Raw genomic sequence first — 23,404 nt, 5'->3', positions numbered from 1 at the left:
AAGCATGGCTAGAACATAGCAAGTAAAAGGAACGGTGAAAACAAAAAGAACGATTACAAAGAAACGTGAAAGTTCCACCCAAACTGGAACAATGTACTGCACATCAAGCTAAATGAAACTAATCTGAAACTATCTATTTCAATTATGCTCAAATTTGAAATATTTTAAGATAAAACTCTACAATGCATTAAAAGACTACGCTTAATTAGTAACACAGCGCATCTTAAAGGGATGCTTACCATTGTTATCCTACCCCATCTCAATTTAAAAGGTGATCAAGAGAAGTTATCAAATGTAAAATGCCTGAAATTAATTAAAATAATTCATACACTTCTCCTTCTACCAAACTAATTTAAGAAGTTATATCCTGTCTTCAAATTCTTTTAATTAATTTAAATCAAAAGATCCAACTTCTCATGATAATTCATTTAGAATACATGGAATACTTTCAAAAATGCTTCAGATTATAGAAGGTCAACACCAGTGCATAAAGTCAGAGAAGCACGAGTAGTACACTTAGAAACATATTTATGACAACAATTTTTATAAAGATTAAGACAACAGATCTGATGCAAAAATCAAGGTGCCAAGGTACAAATCATTGTTCAGCAATATAGAAAACAACTGCAGTTGCTCAAATAGATTCATGTTTTTACCAAAAAGTTCTCATTGGAATATCCTGAGCAGGTGAACCAATTACTACAAAAACCTCAAACTGACCAAGGAAGAAAGAGGGTACTCAGCCAAGAGCTCAGCTGGGCTTTTTCACCTTCTCTGAGCTGGTGCCATGTTTAAAAGTACAGGCACAGTCAGGTTATGTTGGAATATGCAGTAGAAAAAAAAATACTTTAGAGGAAACAGATGCCTGATGACAGTTATGATTATTCTTTTCACATATAGGCTCCTCATAAACAGAAAACTTTAGTAAAGTGGGGAAAAGCAGAAGATTGCAGGACAGTACTTAGAACAGACAAATCACTGATGTTCCATCAAAGAACAGTTTCATAAAAACAATTCTGGTGGCAACAGTAATTTAAAAGGTACCTGCTTCTCCCCATATACTTATTTTCTGCTCCATTCCATAAGCGTTATGCCGGTTATGTCAATGTGACTGCTTGGGATGATGCTGTAAACTGAATCAGTGAAGTGAATTGGATGGGGGAGGCGAGGGAAGAAACAACTGGTTTTTCTTAACCCTGATCATGAAATGTTTTATTTAAAAGGAAGCTGCATAGTGAATAGTAAATTGTAGGTATCATAAATACAATATTTCATTCAAAACAACATGTATCGTTGCTATCCAAACACTCTTCCAGTCAATTTATTTTTCGTTGAAGACTTTTTCAAGAGAGTGTGAGGTTCTGACATGGTAAACAATTTCAAACTGCCACACCAGTGGAATGAGAGAAGGCTCAGAAGACAATGACTGGCAGTTTCTTCAGGTGAGAATACCTCCTGAGGCATGGAGAGGCAGAAAGCATATTCAAGTTGGTATGCTTTTCACCACAGAAAACAAGATGTTTCCTCTAAAAAAAAAAGGGGGGGGGACAGTACACTTCTACACCAGCACCTGAAGAATGCAATCTGCTCCCTTGTTGATTCTAGGTAATGTTACATGAAATACAGGAGCACCTCTGCTGCCATAAAGGATGCCATCCTACGCTTTTCTCCAGGTAGCTTGATGGCATCTATCTTTCCAGGCATGATAAATCAGTAGCTGCCATGACCGCTCCATAGAGGAGCTCAGATACCTTTGAGTCATGCAGTGAGAGCTCTGAAGAAACAAGTAGCTCTCTGAACACATCCTCATACACTACAAACCAGGAAAGAAGAAACCCCTCTCGTTCTAGCTATTTGAGAGGAAGGAAGAAAGAAGGAAAAGTTCTTTGTTTAAAAAAAAATAAAAATTAAAAATCTACTTTAAGTAAATAAAAAGAAGCTACACAATTACATTTTTAAATAAACATAATTTTAAAATTAATAGAATCTGGAAAAACAAAGTAAAAACTAAAGGGAGAAAATTAATTTATTTCTTTTTTTCCCCTCAATATGCATTTCCAAAAAAACCCCAATGTGGACTTGAAATTTAAGAACAATCCTTCTCTCTTGTTATTTTCATGAAAATATTATACAAAGGAGCAAAAATATTCTCCAATTTAGCTAGCTCTTTTTTTTGGGGGGGGGGGGGCAGGGACAACACCCATTGAAAACAAAAAGCCAAATTTTTCTAATCTAAAACTTGCTGCAGAGACTGGAATTTCTAAATGTAAAATTAGCACAAACAGTTCTAAAGATGGTGACTAGGTGTTTTGTAACAGTAGTTATATCCAGACACTATGTTTTCAGGAAACTCTGCAACATTTCAATTTTTTTAAAAAAAATTCAAGAATAGAAATGAATATGGAATTCTACTTTTTCTGGATTTCACATAGATTACCTGTTTTCCTATATAAACAGAGGCAACAGAATTTAAAGCTATCCTATTTACTTGTACCCCAAATGAAAGCTTCAGTCTTTGCAGGATCTACTTGCCTACAGGAGCAACAGCTTTGGAGTACGTGCCTGGGTAGCTCTGTAACTGTAGCACCCTCTGCTGCTTTTTTAGTTCCAAAACATGTAATTGTACACTCAACAAAGCAGAAAATAAAATTAATATGTATTGAACATGTTGTTTCTTGAAAAATATTACATTATTAACTAATGCTATGTGCAGTTTACAAGAAAATGTTTTGCTATTACATACAGTATATCTCCGACTTTATATTACTTGAGCAATCTGGTTGTTTCTGTGTTAACATCCAGCAGAGACTAGATGAAAATCCCCAAACATGCTGAATTTCACTGCTCAAAATTCTCCTTTATAGACACTGTAGCTTGCTTAGACTGGTGGCAATTAGTAAAGAGGTTTATATTTTGGCCCTTGACCATTTTGCTTTATTTAAATGTATACATAATTTGAAATGATTACTGCAGGGACATAATTATACAAGCATTTCAGTCATAACTGCTTTCTCCCACTAGGAAAGACAGGGGAAGGCAATACTCTCAAAAGCTCATTCTTGCAGAATTTTCCTTGCTTTTTGGACAGTCTGTTGCAGAGGAGATTTTTCTTCTGCAAGGATGAGCATAGCATGTGGCTCCTAGAGCCAGCTGATGCTATCCCACAATGCCACCATTGAACTTTCTGCCTGAGATCCATCAGCTCCTTTAATGGATTATTTTAGGACTAGAGACGGTCTCAGGATGTACCATCTTTTTAACAGATGGCATACAGTTGTCTAAAATAACAAACTGATCCTTTCCTTCATTCCATTCCTCTTTTCCCTGCCTCCTGTTTATGCATAGAATTAAAGCTGAATGAAGTGCATTTAGCATTGCATCCTGTCTGTGTGGAGAATTAATTTAGAGTTTTCATACGGAAACTGCTCTCTTACAAAGGATGAACAGGAGAGAAAAAAATTCACATTTTTTTTGGAAAGTGAAAACCAATTGTAATTTGTAGTGTGAATTTTCATTTACAGTAGCCATCGTACAGTGAAAATGTATCTTCAGAAATCTTTTTGAAAAAGACAGAATACAAGTGTAGGTACCAAGTTTGAACAAAACATTGTGCAGAGGCAATTTCCAGAGTTAACACTTGGGACTCTGCAATATGCCATTTACAGCTACTGCAGTTGGCTCCACTTTTGTCCTGAAGACTTTCTGGTATAAAGCAGCACTTTTGGAAGCAGCCATGAGTATTTCTCAAAAGCTGCTTATTGATATTTTATATAATGCTGCCAGCTAGTGGTACATCTTGTACTGAGTTGGTATCTACTGGTAGCACAGAGAAAGTAGTATTAACTAGAGTCTGCTCTACCACTCTTCTTTTGATGGCGTATGGTGATGTGCCTGTTAAAGACCATAAGCAGAAAGACCAAAAAGTGAAAGAAAAAGGCAATAGAAAAGGTCCCTGAAAGAGCTTGTTTTAACACAAGGTACTTAGGAACATTACTAGAAGAAACAAAAGAACTCCCCCCAAAACCACACAAACCATGTTATTTGAAACAAATGTTTCAAATGTAATATGCAACATGTTTCAGTTTTTACAAAATCTGATCTGTTTAATACACAATCACTTCATAATCTAATAATCTCTAGCAAAACATTAATCTTCCTGATAAATACTCAGTATGGCAGCCAAAACACCCAGAACACTAAAATATTTAACTGTTTTCTGATAACTTGGTCCAAATAATTTGAGGGAAGTTTAATGCCCAGTAAATAAATTCTGACTATGCAGTATGTCCTAAAGGAATATTAAAGTCTATAATTATTCAATGGGTCCCCTCACAAAGCATGCTACTGTAGATGGGACTGATAATATGTTCAATACTGGCTAGCTCCATTAGTATTCGGTATTAGAAGAAATAATCTAATACTGCTAAAGTCCATTTTAGAAGTGTTTGGGGTTATTTTTAGGGTAGACTATCGTTTTATAATATGAAGTTCTTAAAGAACACCACAGCAATTGTAAAAAACAGTCGACCTAATTTTAGAAATACTACAACTGTAGTTACCTTTGGGGGTAGAAAGAGGCAAGATTACTACCTTCCTTTTCCACTGTAGGTTAACGCAAAGAGAGCCAAGAAATACACAGAAAAAGGTCAAAGAAAGAGTCAATTCAAATCAAGGGATAATGGGAGTGCACACAAATTTCAGTCAGGTACAATCCAAATAGAGCAGCTCAGTAAACACATGGCTGGGGGAACTTTACTATGATGGTGTGACAGACACGTATAGTTACCCTGGCTTGGACACTGGGGACATTTACTCCATACAGGTGGTAGCAAAAAAGCATGATTATTACACTCCAAGCCAGTACTGCATGCTGCCAGAAGATAACTATTTACAGTTACCCTAACAAAGTGTAATCTAGAGTGCTTAGTAAAATAGGCATAGACCAGTAATATGTATATCAATACAGACACTTACAGACACAGACATTTAAAAATGCGGAAGCAGTGAATCTGGAAATGACTTAGCAAACACTGTATATAATAGCACAGCATGAACCCTCAAAGCAATACTGAATCCAAAAGGAAAAAATGTGAATCTTTGTATATACAGAGAAACAGCAACAAGAACTACAAATGTCATATTACTTCTGTGTTAGCACTGGTGGTGTGCCTATTAGAGCATAAGTCTTGTTCTACCATCTGCAATCAATAAGAAAGTAGCTGAAATACTGGAAAAAGTGAACAGAAGAGCTGACAGCACATCTATCAATAGGAAAGCATATGAAAACTTCAGTAAATTATTTGTGTTAACAAGGAAATTTGTGTAGATTGATCACAATCTAAGTACTCACAAAGAACAAAGATTAAGAAATAACATTACCATGTTTAACAGAGTAAGGTACACTGTTTTGATCTGCTAAGTGAAACACTTTTAGACACACACACACACAAAAAGAAATTTTCTCTGCTGTTCAAAATAAATACCTGAGTTGTTATCATCTAATGAACTAATATAACAGTATTTTTTCTGGATCCAAAACCCCAGTTTGGATTAATTTCCTAATTTTTTCCCTCATTGAGAACAGTTTATGAGAATAAAGTAACTTGTTATAAAAGTCCCTCTAGATTCCTATTCTGAGAATCTACAACATCAAATCTCTCTAAATGCCTCCCATAATTTATTCAAAGCATTTTCTTCCAGATCACGAATGTCTGAAATCTAAATGTTTTTATCATCCAGCTCATGATGCCTAGATCTATAGCTGATGTCAACCACAATTATAAATGTGAATTTTCTTTCTCAGCCTTAGTATTATTAATTTGGATATTCATATATCCCTTAGATATAATTTTCATTCAGAAACCAGAGAACAAATTTCTCTTTGGCAACTGTTAAAGAATATATCCTGAAGTATTTTGTGGCAGGACCACACAAGTACCTTCAATGTTCAAGAACTGAGTGAAAGCTGGCAAATTTTAAAAAGGAGAGCACATAGTTTATGATTATTTTTTCCTTTTGAAGGCAAAAATTTATTAAATAAATTGACCTTTTTGCTAATGAAAAGCCAATGTTTATTGAAACATTGCTTTGGAGTACTAAGACTGGAGTTTTGAGAAGAAACACGTATATATCAGAACAGTTTTTGTATCATTTCTTTGAGGAGGAGGAGGAGATACGTGCACATTTCTTGAATATCTGGCAAACTTACAGATACCCCCCCAACTTTATTCTATCAGTTTGCTTGTTTGAAAACAAACCAATCAACCTGAAAAATAAGGCAGAATAATCAAAAAAGAATTATAAGTATATCTGTATATGTTAATTATATAACAGTAATTACTCATCACATCAAAAATATTTAAATATTTTTGCTCACCTTCTTTTCCATGATCTACCACAATTTTATAATTCATGTCCATTAATAGCATAGATAATTTTATTAATAAGTATACTGAAGCAGAGCCATACTGGGTCAGACATTGAAGGTCCACTTACGGCTCATCTTGTCTTAGGTTAATGCAGCCAGTAACCGATGCTTAGACAAGAGTGAAAGATCAGGACAAACATAGCATCCTACTGCCCCATTAATTCTCCTAACATCGAGCACTTCCTAAGCCATAAGTGATGTCTTTATATTTAATAGCCATAGAGAATTTTTCTCGCACAAATAACCTGCACAGGGATGACTTAAGCATGCATCCACACAAACAACTCTGCTACATAAAACAGTGTAACACATAAAACACTATGGTCAGTAGATCTGTATCTCTGACCACAGTAATAATGTTTCTCAGCTAAATGAAATGGTTATTGAGGGCTCATACAGAAATATATTATATTGATACAATTAGACTTCTATCAGCATAGTACTGTATTTAAATAAACAATGACTTACAGACATTCCCTGTGTTGTCAAAACTTGTAAGAACATCTTTAACATTTAAGAGTCCGTTGTGAAATCTGGAAGAAAACATACATAGCAACTTTACCAACATATGAACAATCAAAAAAAAACCCAACCATCTTGCCTCTTCAGAGAAGAGGTTCACCGTATGCGTTCATTTCTCACAAACCCCTTTCACAGAGAAGTAGTAAACAGGTACTACTGTAGCCACCAGGGGGAAAAAAAGGGGACAATTGCTGGTCTTTGAAGTTCCATCACTGAAATCCATGAACATGTATCTCAGACACTAAGACTTTATCAAAATGAAGACATTTCCAAAAAGCATCAATTTTTGTTTAGTTGTGGAAGTCACACCTAAACAACTTTTCCATAGGAAAGGAAGAATTTTGGTAAAGCAATTTCTTTGAAGAGGAAAAACAAAAGACTATTTTTGAACAGCAGCTGTACACACATCCATATTTTCTCCCACAAAATCAAGAACACTTCATTTGATTAATGTGAACAATGAAACTGATTAGTGTGTTCAGTGAATTGCATTTTCTTTTGTTTTATATTTGCATAACCCAAGTGAAATAAACATTCAAAACTGGGGATAATAAATTAATTAACTGAATTTCACATACAAAGTGCAAATTTTAGAACACAGTGACCAAAACACTGACAGCAGCAGAAAGAACATGCAGCAAATTTGAATAAAAATTTGTCTAAGAAGCTTCTTCTAAACGTTACAGATGTCAGGCTAGCTGAATTCACACACACACACAAAATCAACTAAATTTCTTTTAACTAACCCAAGCCAATCTAGGCCCAAAATGAACAAAACAAAAAAACCTTACACTTTACAACAATCAGATCACATAGCTGTTTCACAAATGCATTAAAAAAATCTAAAAAGAATTCAGCAAGGCAGTAAAATACAAAAATACAGTCTTCTAATAATGTTTCAAATATAGCTCCTAAGACTGTTCAGGAACATACTAATTTGAAACACTGAAAAAATGGAAGAAATCCAACAATTCTAGCACCTACAAAATTAGTTCTTATTCCCTCAGCTTTTCTTTCATGAAGGAAAATTGTTTTAAGAATGAAAAAAAAAAAAAATCAACCTCTTTGCAAATTGTATATTTATAGTGCAAAAAAGCTATTTATAGCTTCTGATAAGCATATGCATTAAATAAACATTTACATGTTAAATTTTGAGAAGCACCAAAGAACAAGTAGACCAATTCTTGAAAAAAATTAAAATCAAATGGAAATCAAGTTAAACTGAAATGTGTTCATAAACAGGGACAACAAAATATATGAAAGATGTTACAAAAGATACGACTTAACATTAGAGCTCTTCTCCCAGCTACATAAAAACAAACCAAAAATAAATTCTTTAGCTGCAGTAGAAGCCTACAAGAATTCTGAAGGATCATGTGGACTTATAATGCACTTTTTCTTCTTTTTTTTGGCAAGTTTGTTTTCAATCAGATCGGACAACCAATGCAACAGAGTTAATTCAAGAGAATTGACAAGAAAGCGGACAGGATCAGTAGTTCTGCCAACCACAGAACTGCCCTTTAAACTGTCCCCTGCTGACTCCTTAGCATCCTACGAACTCCATAACTGTGCGTATGTCTGAAACACTTAGGGTCTCTCAGACAGCTGTGAATGTCTCATCTTTAAATGCATGTCAGATGGGGGCAGGGGAGAGGGAGATGCTGAGAAAGTAAAGAAATATTTTGATCTTTCTTGGCATGTAGATTAGTCCCAGGATAACACGTTTTGGTTTGGTTCCCCCCCCCCCATTTCTTTACGTACACAGTCCACATATAAAGAAGATTTATCATGCAAATCCCAAGTGAAGCAAACAAAGGTGAGGACGAACAACTTAGCAATCCAGTATCTGTAGTTCAGAATTCTATGAAGAAAGAAAAACAGAAGGAAGTGGAGTGTCCTAGTGTAGAAAAGAATAAAATTTATATGCTTCAGGGTCAAAAGGTAGACAAAGGCAAAAAAGAGAAATGATACAACTATAGCACTAGCCTTAAAATTATCACTAAACCAGATTTCAGCCTGTTTCCAAAATAATGGTTTAGAATTTGAGATGAGAAGTGGACAGCTCTGAGTACGTCAGCCTGAAGAATAAGCTAAGATGCCACAACAGATGCATGCCACACAGCTATTGTTTTTAAAGTTGTTCTGAAATTTTGGTGATGTTTTATTTAACACAATGAATGTTCTTCATCTACATTATTTTTGGTACACTCAGTTTTCATTAAGGATCAGTTCTTCCTCTGATTATAAAACATTCTTTCCATAATTAAAATCAACACACACAAATTTCAAACATATTCTTACATTTATTATTCAGTGGCCAAAAGCTTGTGGTGTCCAAACACAAACACAGCACACCCCAGTGTTTGCTCTCTTGGCCAGCAGAGGCATTTTGCACACACCCCCTTTCCCGTCTGCCTGCAACATGCAAAGTCTCTAACTCTGTCTCAGCAATCTTTCTTGCTTTCACAAATATTGTTCATGACAAGCACATAAGTGAGCCGTAATTTAATGATGAGAAGCATCCAGCTTTGTTATGAGGGACCTCCTCCTCCTCAGTCTTCCAGATGCCCACTCCACACTCATTGTGAAACAGGACAGGGCTTAAGTTTAAGAGCTGCTTCCTTTATTCTGATCAGTTTATGAAACCTTTACTGAACAAAAGCAGGGAGCAACCTCAATCTCCTAGAATGCGAGGAGTAATCATTATCTGAATGGTGATCTGGATAGCAAAGCCACTCTCATTCACTCCAAAAATCACATCTCAGGTCTTAACTATATTACCATTATGGACTGTTTTAAGACTACTCCACATTAGTAACATCAAAATCTTCAGAAGTCAATTAGCATGATAGGGAAATACCTATTCCTGCTGATAAAGCTTTTTCTCCCTACACCAGGCTAAAAAAAAGAGGCGCTTCCATTCCACTGGTAATCACTTGACAGTTAGGGAACCCAAACAGTGAAGAATTGAGCATAACTTCTATTGCAGACAAGTTTTAGGACTGAGGAAAGCAATGTGCCAACAGCTGATCTACTTGTGAAAGGGAGAGCTCAAGGAGACACACTTACGAACAGCAATAGCCACATCTTTCTCCATTTGGAGGACTCTGTTTGTAGAGCCTGTAGACAAACTCTGCACCAACTACTCCCGAACTCTTTTCCATCACAGACCTGACTTGCAGACTAAAAGTTACATGCACCTGTAAATACATGTATTCTCTAACCCCAAATCTGCCATAAATATCATGCTACTCAGTCCTGCACCTAAAACCCACAGCTTCTAGTTTTGGATCCACTGCTCTGCATGTACCTCCCCAGCAGTTCTGTAACAGCTGCTGTTTCACTGTCCCATCCCATCAGCTGCTCCTCCGTTACGGAGCCCAGAGAAAACTGCCAATACATGCCTCATCCTGTTTCTATGAATGCCTGTCATAATCACAGCTTTCCACAGTACATCTTACGAACTGCCCATAAAGAGTTTGTCTTGTGTACTGAATTATGGAAGTCAAGGAAAGGAATCACAGAACCTTGTGGTTAAATCCCAACCCCAAAATTCCCGTAGGTTTCCACAGGCATCTCAAAATACAGGAGAACTTTACTATTTAGTGCTTTGGAATATGTCATGAACATTGTACAGTTCAAAGCACTTCAAAGAAGTTCAAAGTTGTGATTCCTGCAGTCAACAAAGTACTTCAAACAAGTATAGGTAGGCATCATGGAGAAAGTGAATTTCAGGTCAGCATGGTTAATCTGATCTACAACGTTCTTATAATAAGTCTTCAAGGTACAATATTCATAATTTCTATAGCTGAGGCATTGAGTTATAGAAGACAAATCTATAAATGATAAACTAATTTAACTCATGTTTCTCCTGATATGAAGCAAAGCAAAATTCCTTACTCTGGACTATGAATAAATCTACTTTGGATGTATAAAGAAAGTCAGAGAAAGAGAGAGATCTCTTTAAAATACATTAATGTTCCTTCCTCTTAAATTCAACCACACAAGTGGCAGACTTTTACATGTATTTATAAATAGCTGTAGACAGAATAAAAATAATCCTTCAGTAGCTCCCTATTAATGTATGCTTTTCATCAACCGTAATGAAACAAAACTATGTTCCTTCTCTTCTTTTATGTTATTCTTCAACTGAATGAGGAAAAATAATACAAATAACTAAACAAATATAGTAAACTTAAAAAAACTACAAAAACTAAGCTACATTTCCATATAATACTCAAAAAAAAAACCAAAAAAACCACCACATGACCAGATATTATTCACCTGGATACAAAATAAAACTACAATTTTCGTGGAAAATGAACGACAGGATAAGGGTAAAACAGTTACTGCTAAGGGTACTTTACAAAAAGGCTTGCTCAGCATCACCATCAATTGCCACTGCAGCCCAGTAAGAATCTCAGAGTTACCTGCAAACTTTGTTATCTGATCAAATGTTTCTTCTGGGACAGAGTATAGCAAAACAAGATAACTCCTCTTTCACTCCAGTTCAAGATCTCAGCTTAATATGGTAAGAAACCAAAACGATGGCTTCTTTGACTACAAATTCTTTTTACAAATACACATGTATTGGGCAATATGATGGAACAGTCTTAGTTTCATCAATGTATGAAAGTAGTGTGTTACCAAAACACTTCTTATCTCTTTCCTCAATTTCCTCCTTCTGTGGCCAAGCCCTCATGCTGCTAAATCCACACATTATCTCTCAGCACCCAATAAATGGAAGAAAGCAAGTTTATCATACCTGCACAAATTGTCCATAAGGAGTAGGCAATATTCCTTGAAATCTGCTTCCCTTCATTTTTTTATGTCTATCCCTAAAATAAAAATTCATTAAAACTTCAAAGTGTTATTAGCAGAAATACCCTATAGGAATAGCCAATGGAATTCACTCCTAAACCATCTTCTAACACTTGCCACAGACAAAAAACATGCCTCTCATTTCTAAACCAAAGGTCTAGAATAATCTAGTAATTTCTTTCATATTTTTATCTAAAGGTTCATTCATATTCAGAATAAAGGCATGACACTTTGCAAAGAACACTTAACACTCTTTACAAAGATTTAACCCTTCCTATGAGCTGCTAACATTGTTCTTTTCAGTTCTGCGTTTTAGTATTTGAAACAACAAATGACTGATCAATGGAAAATATTTTACCACAGAAATAACTTATTTCTTCTCTAATTGCCTAAAATGAGCCTACAATTTTAAAGTAAATCCATATCCTGAAATAGAAAATGTGAAGATATTGATTGTTCCTTTTTTAACTCTGATAAAAGAATAATTTTCCTGTCTACAAGACAGACACCATCTCCACAGTGAGACACTGCATCTTCGTGATCTATAATCACTTCATTGCTAGAATTATTCATACAAAATTTAAATTTAAAAGCATATTCCTGACTAGGAATAGAAGGATTTAGAAATGCAGTATTAAATAAACATTTTAAAATGTCTATACTTACTCTGTATCTTCCTATCACCAAGAAAACAAGTATTTAGCACATGCATAATTTTTAACAGCAAAGTGAAATACCCCCAAAGTTAAAAAGAACTTGAATAAAGCTAACAAATAAACATGTAAGTTTTATGAATAGAAACATATTTTTAATGGAGAGAAGACCCAGAAGGTCAGATGATTTCTGTAATGAAAGATATCTTTTTCCACCTCAAGCTTGCAAGAAATTTCACTCAAAATGAGGTTTGTATTTTTCACCTGCAGACAATGTTACTCAATTTACTGTATCCAAATCTGAATGTGAAAACTGCAGCAAGATTCCAGCTTGGACTGAGTATGTCTACATTCTCCATGTTAGACTTCCATAAACATTCAGCCCAATTCCCAGGCTGCCTTCCTGTTGTTTTGGGAATTTATTTTTTAACTAACATTAATTGCAAGCAACACTAGAGAGCAATTTCGTGTCATCAAGACAAGGATGTAGTGTGTAGGAGCAGCAAATACGGTACAAATACAAATGAGACTAGACTAATCAAATGAGATTCTGTACTGTAACACAAGAAATTTCATCTTGACACCCCTTTCACTGAAAACGAAAGTCACACTAATCAGACACTCCTTTTCATACCCCAGAGCTACTGTGAAGCACCTGAGTACCTACACAGACTTCAAGAGACCACCTTCCACCATGTATTGTGAATCTACATTCCATTAAGCACGCTAGAGACCACTGTTTAACCGGTAGAGTCATGGGGATTTTTAAAATGTGATGTCGCCTCAAGGATGTAGTCAAAATGGCACGTAAATCCAGCTTCAATTTCTAAAGCAAAAATTGCCTTATATTGCTTCTGGCTTCCTGCTTTGGAAGATTTATTAAGAATTATTCTAAAATAAACTAGTGACAGAAAAACATGGCATAAGCTCCTCTTTCCGAATATGCATCCAACCTGAATTTGGTTCAAAAAATAGCAGCTTACTAAACTAAGCTGCATTGAGAAGTTCAGAAAAGCATGCACATGCCTGGTAGTTCCTACTGAAGCTTCTATTTGCCTAACAAACTGGTTCCCTAAGTCCCTCTAGAGCAGTAATTACAGCTAGGTCATAGCATATCTGAATATACAATTTGATCAGTTTTGATAGCCCTTGAACTGATATAGCTTGACCTTTATACTCTTTGCCAAAAGCCACTAACAACCTTATGAACTTTCTTAAGTATTTAGTCTTGTCAAGATATTAGCTGACAACCCTTTTAACATCTAACATATGCAATGAGCTTTCCCAAAAAGATGTTAATGCATAAGGAAAACATATGCAGATAAAAATTCAAAAGCACTTTTGTCAAGATTTTAGAGGGGCCATAAGCAACATTTTTTTCCTGACAAAAAGATATATGAAAAGGCTTTCCTGCTCAAGCACACTGTTCTGAGTTTACCTGACTGATGTTCTTGTTATGGCTAATAATATGCTAATAATATGTTCTTGTTATCTTGTTAAAATTGCTTCTATTGATGAAAATTATGATAATTAGTATTTTGCCAATGGGAAGAGAAAAATGAAGGGAAGACTGTCAGACACACAGAGGATCCTTAAGTTTCCAAGACATGATCAGTTCTCAAAGATCCAGGACCGCTAACTCCAAGATTTCTTATCTTCTAAATATGCAAGTTTCTGCAAGAACTGTTGCTCTGTTATGCATGTTAAACTGTTACATTTAACCTCTTAAATTACTGCTTCAGCAAAAACAGAGAAAAACTTTATTTAATATAGACTTATGGTAAAGCAGATTTTGTTGCAGGTATTTATACTTTGTGCCTGGCAAAATACACAATATTTTCTCCTTCCTTTCTTCACCATCCTGCAATATTCTGAAATAATAAGTATATGCTATCTATTGCCACTGCTTCAATATAGAGAGAAAACATTTTAACACAGAACTGTAGGAGTAAGTAAGTTCTGATCATTATTTATAGATCACTAAGTATCTTCTAGAAAGGAACAAAATATGGGGAAAAATAAAAATAAACCCACCAGGAGACAATCTCCCTATTCTCCTCAATATACAGTTTTTGAAACCCAATGTAAACGTGCTCCAGCACAGAAACTGTACTTTTCCATTGGCTAAGGTCAGAGGAACATAAAAGGTAAAAACAAAATCTCCATACTTAGAATACTATATAATGATCACCAGTAATAAAATCATGCATAAAAAAACATGCTTGTTCGCAGTCTACAGTTTGAGCTGTGTCCTATTAATGAAACTACTATTAGCCAAATAAAAAATACTAAATAAAATGATGACATGGGAAGTGATGGAAACAGAAGTGAACAAATGTCAAATGTCAGAGCAAGATCAGTCTGACATTCCCTTGGCTTTTGTAATGCTGGCACAGGTGAACCTTAGCTCACCTCCTACCTTAAAACTCCTGTAACTAGCAAACCAAGTAAGTGACACTGAGTGTTGCAAACCATGGTAGTGAACTAAGGAGACTGAATGAAGAAGTTCAGGACTGCAGCATAAAAGACTGCAGTCTTGCTCAGCCTAAATTCTACCTAAATGCCTTACATTTTCTATTACCAGTGTGCCTCTGAAGACCTATGTTCTGGTTTCAGCTGGGATAGAGTTAATTTTCATTCTAGTAGCTACTACAGTGTTATGTCTTGGATTCAGTATGAGAAGAATGTTGATAACACACTGATGTTTTCAGTTGTTGCTAAGTAGTGTTTAGACTAAGTCAAGGATTTTTCAGCTTCTCCTGCCCAGCCAGCAAGAAGGCTGGAGGGGCACAAGATGTTGGGAGGGGACACAGCCAGGACAGCTGACCCAAATTGGCCAAAGGGATATTCCATACCATGTGATGTCAAGTCCAGTACGTAACCTGGGGGGAGTTGGCCTGGGGGGGATTGCTGCTCGGGAACTAACTGGGCATTGGTCAGCGAGTGGTGAGCAATTGCATTGTGCATCACTTGTTCTGTATACTCCAATCCTATTATTATTATTGTAATTTTATTATTGTTGTTATTATCATTATTAGTTTCTTCCTTTCTGTTCTATTAAACTGTTCTTATCTCAACCCATGAGTTTTACCTTTTCCCTTCCAATTCTTCAAATTCCCATCCAATTTTTTTTCTCCCCATCCCAGTGGGTGGGGTGCAAGTGAGTGAGTGGGTGCGTGGTGATACTTACTGGCTGGGGTTAAACCATGACAACCTACAACCAGGGAATAGAGACACTGCACGAATAGATTAGGTAGACTGTGAGCATCTAGATGAATCTGTAGCATTCCCCAGCGGTTCACTGGAAAAGTCCATATAGAAAAAACACTGTACCTACTCCTATTACAAATAGGCAGTATTTTCAAATGGAAAAGTTTTCTTCTGAAGCCTTTTAGCATCAATAAGTATAAGCTTGGAAAACAGAAAATTAAGGCTTTATAAAGCTCTAAACAATTTAATACTTGACTTTTCACCCAGCTGCAAATTGAAGGCAGCCTGCATGTAGTGTTGTGGAGTTGGGGGTTTTTTTGGTTTGGTTTGGTTTTTTGTTGTTGTTGTTTTGTTTTGTTTTATAACCTTGCAGAAATGTCACAGTTAATGATGGTTACTTGTTTGTGTTCGATCTTAGTTTCTAAGAGTGAATTTAATTTAAAGGTCCCCATTAAATAAAAATGCACTTTACAATTTCAATGACTGAGGGTCTCCAGAATATCCTTTTCTGTGGACAGAATGCAGAACCCTACACCCTCAGCAGGGCTAATTAGGGGCTGCAAAACAAGTATCGATTCAGGAATGCTTAAGTTACTGTTGCAATGATACCTGTTGAGGCAAAACCAAGTTATAGATATGCACAAAACTGAACAAGTAAAAGGGAGACCAAAGCAGGAGAAAAGGGAAAAAAACCCACCCTGCACAGTAATGAATGGGAGCTATAAACTTTTCTGTTTTGCTAAAGCTACTGAGAATTCACACTCCTTCAGAAAGTTTTTGGAGGGGGTTTTGATTTTTTTGTTTGTTTGTTTTGTGTGTTTTGGGTTGTTTTGTTGGTTGTTTTTTTAATACAAATATCTTAATTTGTTTTACCTGCTCTAATATAAAACAGATTTCTTCAATAGGTATAAATCATTTCTGCAGGAAAAGGAAATTTTTTGTTCTTTTGTTTTGCAAATTGGCTTCCAAATGATCACTGAGTTTTACAAGAACTATTAAGAAGAAAATTGAATAAAATTCAGATCACTGCCAGAAAGCTTTTAGAACTTTATGAATAACATCATGTCATTAACATTTTTAAGATTACAAGTAAATGTGTTCAGTTTTCTTACATCCTATTTATATCTGAAGAATGTCAAAACAGAAAGCTATTAGTAACATAAATGCCCATATTTGCATTCTGTTATAGGTACAATCATCAGCATTTTCGTTCAAGCTCTAGCACTTAACTGAGGTGTACCGAAAAAAAACACCAAACAAGCTGCTTACTGTAACAAACAACTAAAAATAACATCTAACAATTTATGTGTAAACTATGCCTAGTTATACAAAACACTGGAATAATAATTAATGAGTTTTATATTTGAGGCCTGTAGAAGATCTTAGGAAGTACTTAAATGATGGTTACCTTAAGGACACACTATACTCAGGATAAAAGATGCTTTTATACTGAACCCAGGTCCCAGTTTCCTCTTCTGTATTCTGGTCTTCTACTGAAAACAGATTGAACGATGCAAACCTTCTTACAGACACTTGTTGGAGGTGCACATCTTTCAAGTGCTTATTCTTCAGAACCTTTGAAATGAAGAACAAATTAAACATTAAGAATAAAACTTTTAAGAACAAACACAGGGTTATTTAACTGAAAAGGCAAGTCTGGCATTAACCATAACAGCTATGCTATTAGGTAATAGCTATGAATAACTAGTCCAAGTATGTCAAGCCTGAGAAAAATAACAGTGGTACTGATGGGAGGCATCAAGAGAATGAATTATGAATTTATTATGTCTCAATATATATATTATATCTCAATAACTGTAAAGCAAATATACTCTGTTCAAAAGCACACAAGTTCGTAAGTACAAAGTTGCTTTTTTAACTCCCCCTCCAACGAACCCATACCGGAATTAGAGAGGCAGACTGGGTTCTTCCCTACCCTCCCATTACTACTGTGAAACTTTCTGTGCCACTCACTGTCCCTATAGATTAAAAAAACCTGAGCAATATGTATTTGCCAGGTAGACCGTTTTCTAGCTTGGAAGTTTACTACTGCACATTTGCAGAACTGCTGCCAAATTGCTACCCATCCCAGGACCCATACTTTCAGATGTCACAACTGCATATTCCCCTACCAGGACCCCATAAGGGGACTGATGCATTAGCCAACTTTTACATGATCCCCAGAATACACAACAGCACCAAGTTCAGCACTAAGAGACTGAAGGATTCAAGGCAGTGGCAGAAGCAGAATGTGGCCATATGCATTTTGTGTAATAGCTAAATGATTAAAACACTTGTTCAGGAAAATGAAAACATGGGCTCTCTGTCCTGCATAGTCTGCTGCATTCAACTGTCTTCGAGGACTGAGGTATCAACTCCTCTGTACAGGAAAACCCGGCATCCAGCCCGTTTGAGCTGTATCATTGCACAGAAGACAACTAGCATTTCCCTCCCAGACAAAAAGTCTTCTTCTTTAGGTCAGCGATGGAAGATGGAGAAATGTCCTGGTTTTAACTTCTTTCTCCTAACATTGGATAGAATACATAAATAATTGCCATTGCATTTTTAAAATGAAGATGCATTAGCAGTCCACACTGCTGAAAAAAAACAGCAGAAAACAAACTCATCACTATAAATAGGGCTACAAGGAATAGCTCTATTGAGTAGAAGAGCACCACAATTTAGTTTTTTGCCAACCAGAGATAAATCTGAAGTCAAATGAGCAGTAGCTCTCCAGAATCATGAAACTTGAAATGGAAGCTTTGCATACGGGATGTGTACAACAAAATAAAGGGTCAGTGATTTTTCTGCTGCACCCAACCTTTGCCAACCGTGCTTTAACTGGAAATGCACTCACATTCAACAGCCTTACAATTTGGTGCCATGACCTATTATTTTGCAGGATACTTGAAAATACTACATATGTGAGCAGAGCAATTGTATTTGCTATGCTGTTAGTTTCTAATAGCAGGTCTGATGCATTGGGCTTATTGCTTTTGGATCTATTTTCATTGGCAGGTCTCAGTATATGAAAGGCACAGGCATCTTCATCAAAGTAGCAAAAATGGCTGTGTGCTGTCCACCCTACTTCTTCTACTTCTGTAACACACGGAAAAAAATACACACATGAAGGAAATTGCAAAAACAGCAAAACAGGAGAACCAAATTAAAAGACTAGCAGAATTAAGACCTTCATATAATAGCAGCAAGTCTGGAAACAAAACGGAGCAAATTTTCAACTAAATAAAACCACCAAGATCTAATTTTCAGAAAAGCATATTGTTTTGGGCCTTTTTTTAAAGCAAAGGCATGCCATTACTAACAGTAAAAAAAAAAAAAAAATCGAACAGTGACAACACTTTTCTGGTTTCAGTTTTTTGTTCTAAAGAGACATCTTCTAGACGCTCTGTAAAATGCATTCTCTGGGTTAGCAGAAAATCTCATAAGCATTTGAGTACTCAGAAAAACGTTTCTCCCACAGCCCCAACTAAAATCAAGAGGTCTAAGATCTGAAAATTACAACAGCAGGTCAAATCTTTCAAAAACCTAAATATAACTGAGAAAAGAGAGCACAAAGGAAGAATACGTTACATTATTTATATCTAGCTATTATTACATAAGGATCAAAACATTTTTTTTCCTCAAGTCAGTTCCTAAAAGCATCACAATTGTTACAAGCTACAAAGATATGCTGCTGCTGCTGTAAGATAATCCACTGACAAAAAACAAAAGGTGACAAATATATTTAAACTCATAATAATGTTTTAAAGACATTGAAAGATAGTCTTCTCTATTTTCATGATACCCTTCCAATGAAGGTGAAACTCCCTAACTTCCTGCACACTGCCATAATAAACGAACACGTCCCAGGGACCTGTAAAACCAGTAGCCAATATCAAAGCAAGCTAAAGGCTTCCCAGCAGAATAGACACAATTCTTGGTTTTAGTAATGGCAAAGAGAAAGAACTATGGTGGGGATGGAATCACCCGACACCACCATTCTTTGGTTGGGGCCGGTGGCCTCTTCCCCTCCTCCCTCAGTAACTTTCAGCTAAGTTCCTCTGCATATTTTTATTTAAAAAAAAATTCCAGAAGCCTTGTTTCACTCTCTTTAAGATCTTCTTTAGTTACTTAATGGCCTGTCTTCTGCACAAGATCTTTACAGGTGTACACAAGTGTTGAGCTTGTACATAGGTCATACATACAAATATTACCTAAATTAATAATATTTTAGGTCCTGTAATGAAAGATTGTCTTTCAAAATTAGGTTCCTTAAAAGAAAAAAAAACAAGAACAACAACAAAAAAAAACCCAAACAATGCAAGTTCACACTTTTACCTTGCAGATTTCCCTCTCTCAAACTTGCATTTTCTTTCCTCTCTAACTTCACATAGCAATATAGAATTCTAAGGCAATTCTTTCCTCATTAACATACAAGATATTTTAAAAAAAAAGTATCAACAAACTGTCTCCTGTTTTAGAAAGATTCTAGTAAAACATTACCACAGATCTCAATTGCAGGGCCCTCAGTATTTAATGACGATATTAGGACCATATTTAGGACTCCCTATAAAACTTGAAGATGTTTGACCTCTCTTAAAACAAACAAACAAAACCAACCATATGGAGAAAGGCAGTCACCTGAAATTCTCTGTATTTCTTTGTGTATCTCATTGTGTATGGCTTAGTTGCACTAAAAGCCAAATTCAGTAACAGCTAACAGTCTACAAACCTCTGCTGCCTTCTATGGCACTGACCGGAACACGGTATTTTGTACACACAAGAAAGTTTCTACATAATCAGCTACTGCATGAACTATAACTATACCATCTCTAAATATCATCAGTAGGACTGTGCATTATTTATTTAACAAATAGTTTATTTACCAAATTGTTTTATTCAACTGTAAACAATTTACAAACTCAAGAATAACAAAAGCATGAAAAAATATCTGGAGCACAGGCACCCTTCACAGACAGAGGAGCAGGAAGAGAAGAAAAATTGCTTTAGAAGTTCTTCTGTTTGGGGGGGGGGGGGGGGAAGCCACTGCCCTGTCCTCAATTTAGCAATTATTTTTCAGTTCTGGAAGCTAAAGTACATTAGCAGGTGAGTAAGGCTTCTGTGAGAAGAAGAGCAAGAGGAAGGTAACAGGCAGGATAAATATAAGTTTTCATTGAACTTTCTATAGGGAGCAAGAGTACGTATAGGAAGCAACTTAGTTTAGGCCTATACCTCTAACTTCCCTACTAAAGACTACAGACTGGGTAACGCCATCAGTTGCATAGACTGGTAGAGCTCAAAACACAGCCTTAGAAAATTTACTCCAGTCCCTTATAAACGCACAGTACATATGTAAGTTCCTTTAGCATTTCTTTTTTTAAGCAAAAAAATATTTTCCTTGATTCTGACAAGCCAAGTTTAAAAATACTGACAAACTTCAAACTCAGTACATACATAAAACATTTTATTGATAAAGAACACATAGGTAATTATGCAAACCCCTGGTTCTTTATGCTAGCTTCATAGGATACCTGATAAAAGGGCTTTTTTCTTAATTAAATCAGCGAGCACACACTCAAGCATCCTAACTATAGCAAATAAATTTGTGTATGCATTGAATGAAAGCTAATTCAATATATAAACACACCACAGAACTGATTTCATGTAAGGCGTTATTATAAGCAGTATGAAAAGCATTTTTAAAACCACTGTAAGAAACACTTTGACAGAGCTCCTTTAAAGATGGATATAAAGGAAGGTTGATGCCTCTCCCAATCCATAGATAGATCCAAGCATCACTGTAGTAAAGAGTGCAGAACTGATTTTTACTTCAGATGTACCAGTAAGATTAAATTGATCCTCGCTCATTGTACCATATAAAAATCAACAGAAAAGTTAAAGAACATGGAAAAACCCAGGGAATCTGCAGAGGAAAAGGTCACAGATTACCTGTAGTTTGAGGAAGAAACAGAAGCCTTCTCCCCAAATACCTGCACGCACCCCCTGCACCCCCATTCAATTGTTATGAAAAATTCCTTATGATTTTAAGAGACAGGGATATGCCAAAGGCAGTATGTTGAAAAGAAATGTTAGTGTAGCTGCAGAGTGCAGCTTAGATGTCTGCTAGAACAGAAACCTACAAAGACAAACCTGATATTCCTACCAGTAACTTTAGTATTTCCTGCTTTAGTGTATAATAAAACAGAAGTTTGTCCTGTTGAACAGGACTGGGGAATTTGCAAACCAAAAACACACACAAGGAAAAGGTCACTATTAACCTCCCCATGCCTCCCACTCTGTTATCCGACTGCAGCCAGGTGCCCTGTTCAGCCCAGATGCCGCCACTGGACCCACTGCCACCACTCTGCCTTCCCGGGGAGAGCTCGCAATGGGCAGCTCCAGGCATCCATTTGCAGAAAACTAAACATTTATTTTAGGGCTGTAAATGTCACATCCAATAACAATAACAACTACTGAAACTGATCCAAGCTTTTAAGCCTTCATGCATATGCTCATCTGCAGAGGAATCCTTTCCAACCTTGCACTGCTCGTAAAGGGTCCAAAAAACTACGGAAGGCTGGAGCTGACAAGCTGCTGTTCACCCGCAGCCCAGGTGTAACCGCTTGCTGCTTCTGCCGCCTCACCCCCTCCAGGCACGGCCCCACAGCTCGCCAGCAGCTGCAGGTAAAGACGTCTCACTCCGGCTCCCCATGAAAGGCAGTGTGGAGGGTGTCAAACGTCAGGAATTGGAAAGCAGCTACAATAACCAACTCCAGCAGCACTGACAGAACCACAGCCTGAAAATCCCAAGCTAGTGCTCTCAGCTGCAGGGTGCCAAGGGGATGCTGGCCCTCCTCCTGTTAACGCTGCTTAAAAGACCACAGACTGCTTTGGGGATCTATTGAAGGCGCACCTCCAAGAGCCGTCTGTGTGTATATATGCATGTGCGTGTGTGTATATATACAGCTGTACATATTTTTATAAATATATGTATGTATTCTTATTATTACTGTTTTTTCCAGGAGAAGGACTGCAAACCCCTTTGCAAGCCCCAGCATACTTATTCCTCGCTATCCTCTCGGGGGTGCGGGCAGCTCTCCGCAGCTCGGCTTTCCACACGCCTCCAGCGCCGGCACCCCCGCCCAGGGCAGCGCAGGGACCCTCAGGCGCTGCGAGCTATCGGCCACGCGGGCCCGCGACCGCCCGCCGCCCCCGGGGCCGCGGTAGGCCAACGCGGAGGGGCGGGAGGGAACACGAACCGCTCCGGCCCAAGGCGCCGCCGCGCCAGAGGACAGGACCGGCGGTCAGCAGCGACGTGCGCCCCTCAAGCTGCACCGCCGGCCCGCCCCGCCATCCCCTCCCGCCCGCGGGCTCCCCCTACCTGCCCGAGCAGCCGCCAGCGGGCTCTCGCCGTTTCCGCACCCTTCGCCTGGCACCTGCCCGCGCCCGGGCGGCGCGGAGAGCCGGCAGCCTCGGCCATGCGGTGGCGGGGAGCGCCTGGGGCTGAAGCGGCGGGAGCGCGGAGACCACCCCCACACCCCCCCCCGGCCTGGCCGGCGAGGACTTGCCGCCGAGCCTCCAGCGGCTGCCGGGACCGGCCGGGCTAGGGCTTGAGGGAGAGGAAGTAGATGGCCATCTTTATTAAGGGCAGCGCTGAGGAGAGAGGCTCCCGCTGCGCTACGCCCGGCTCCTGAGGCGCACCGGAGGGGCGGGAGTGCGCCTCAAAACGGGTTGCCTGCGGCCTCTGCGGTTGGGGGGGTGAAATGAGAGT

General features: G+C 37.5%; 1 protein-coding gene across 2 annotated transcripts in view; it reads right to left on the bottom strand.

The window, feature by feature from the left end:
• CAMKMT (calmodulin-lysine N-methyltransferase) overlaps positions 1-23,404 on the bottom strand; it is a 226,530-nt gene that overhangs the window by 202,819 nt on the left and 307 nt on the right. Inside the window, exons 1-3 of one of the 2 annotated variants that reach the window (XM_075042847.1) lie at positions 23,015-23,349; positions 17,042-17,208; positions 6,896-6,960 (exon numbers count right to left, since the gene is read on the bottom strand). In XM_075042847.1, coding sequence (XP_074898948.1) covers positions 6,896-6,960; positions 17,042-17,208; positions 23,015-23,113 — 331 coding nt within the window. In that variant the 5' untranslated portion in view covers positions 23,114-23,349. Of the gene's footprint in view, positions 1-6,895; positions 6,961-17,041; positions 17,209-23,014; positions 23,350-23,404 lie in introns of those variants that run through there. The other variant, XM_075042848.1, reaches the window with a different exon arrangement.

This window comes from Buteo buteo, chromosome 12 (genome assembly GCF_964188355.1).
Source record: "Buteo buteo chromosome 12, bButBut1.hap1.1, whole genome shotgun sequence".
Classification (NCBI taxonomy): Eukaryota; Metazoa; Chordata; class Aves; order Accipitriformes; family Accipitridae; genus Buteo; species Buteo buteo.
This window is presented reverse-complemented; position numbering and strand designations above follow the sequence as displayed.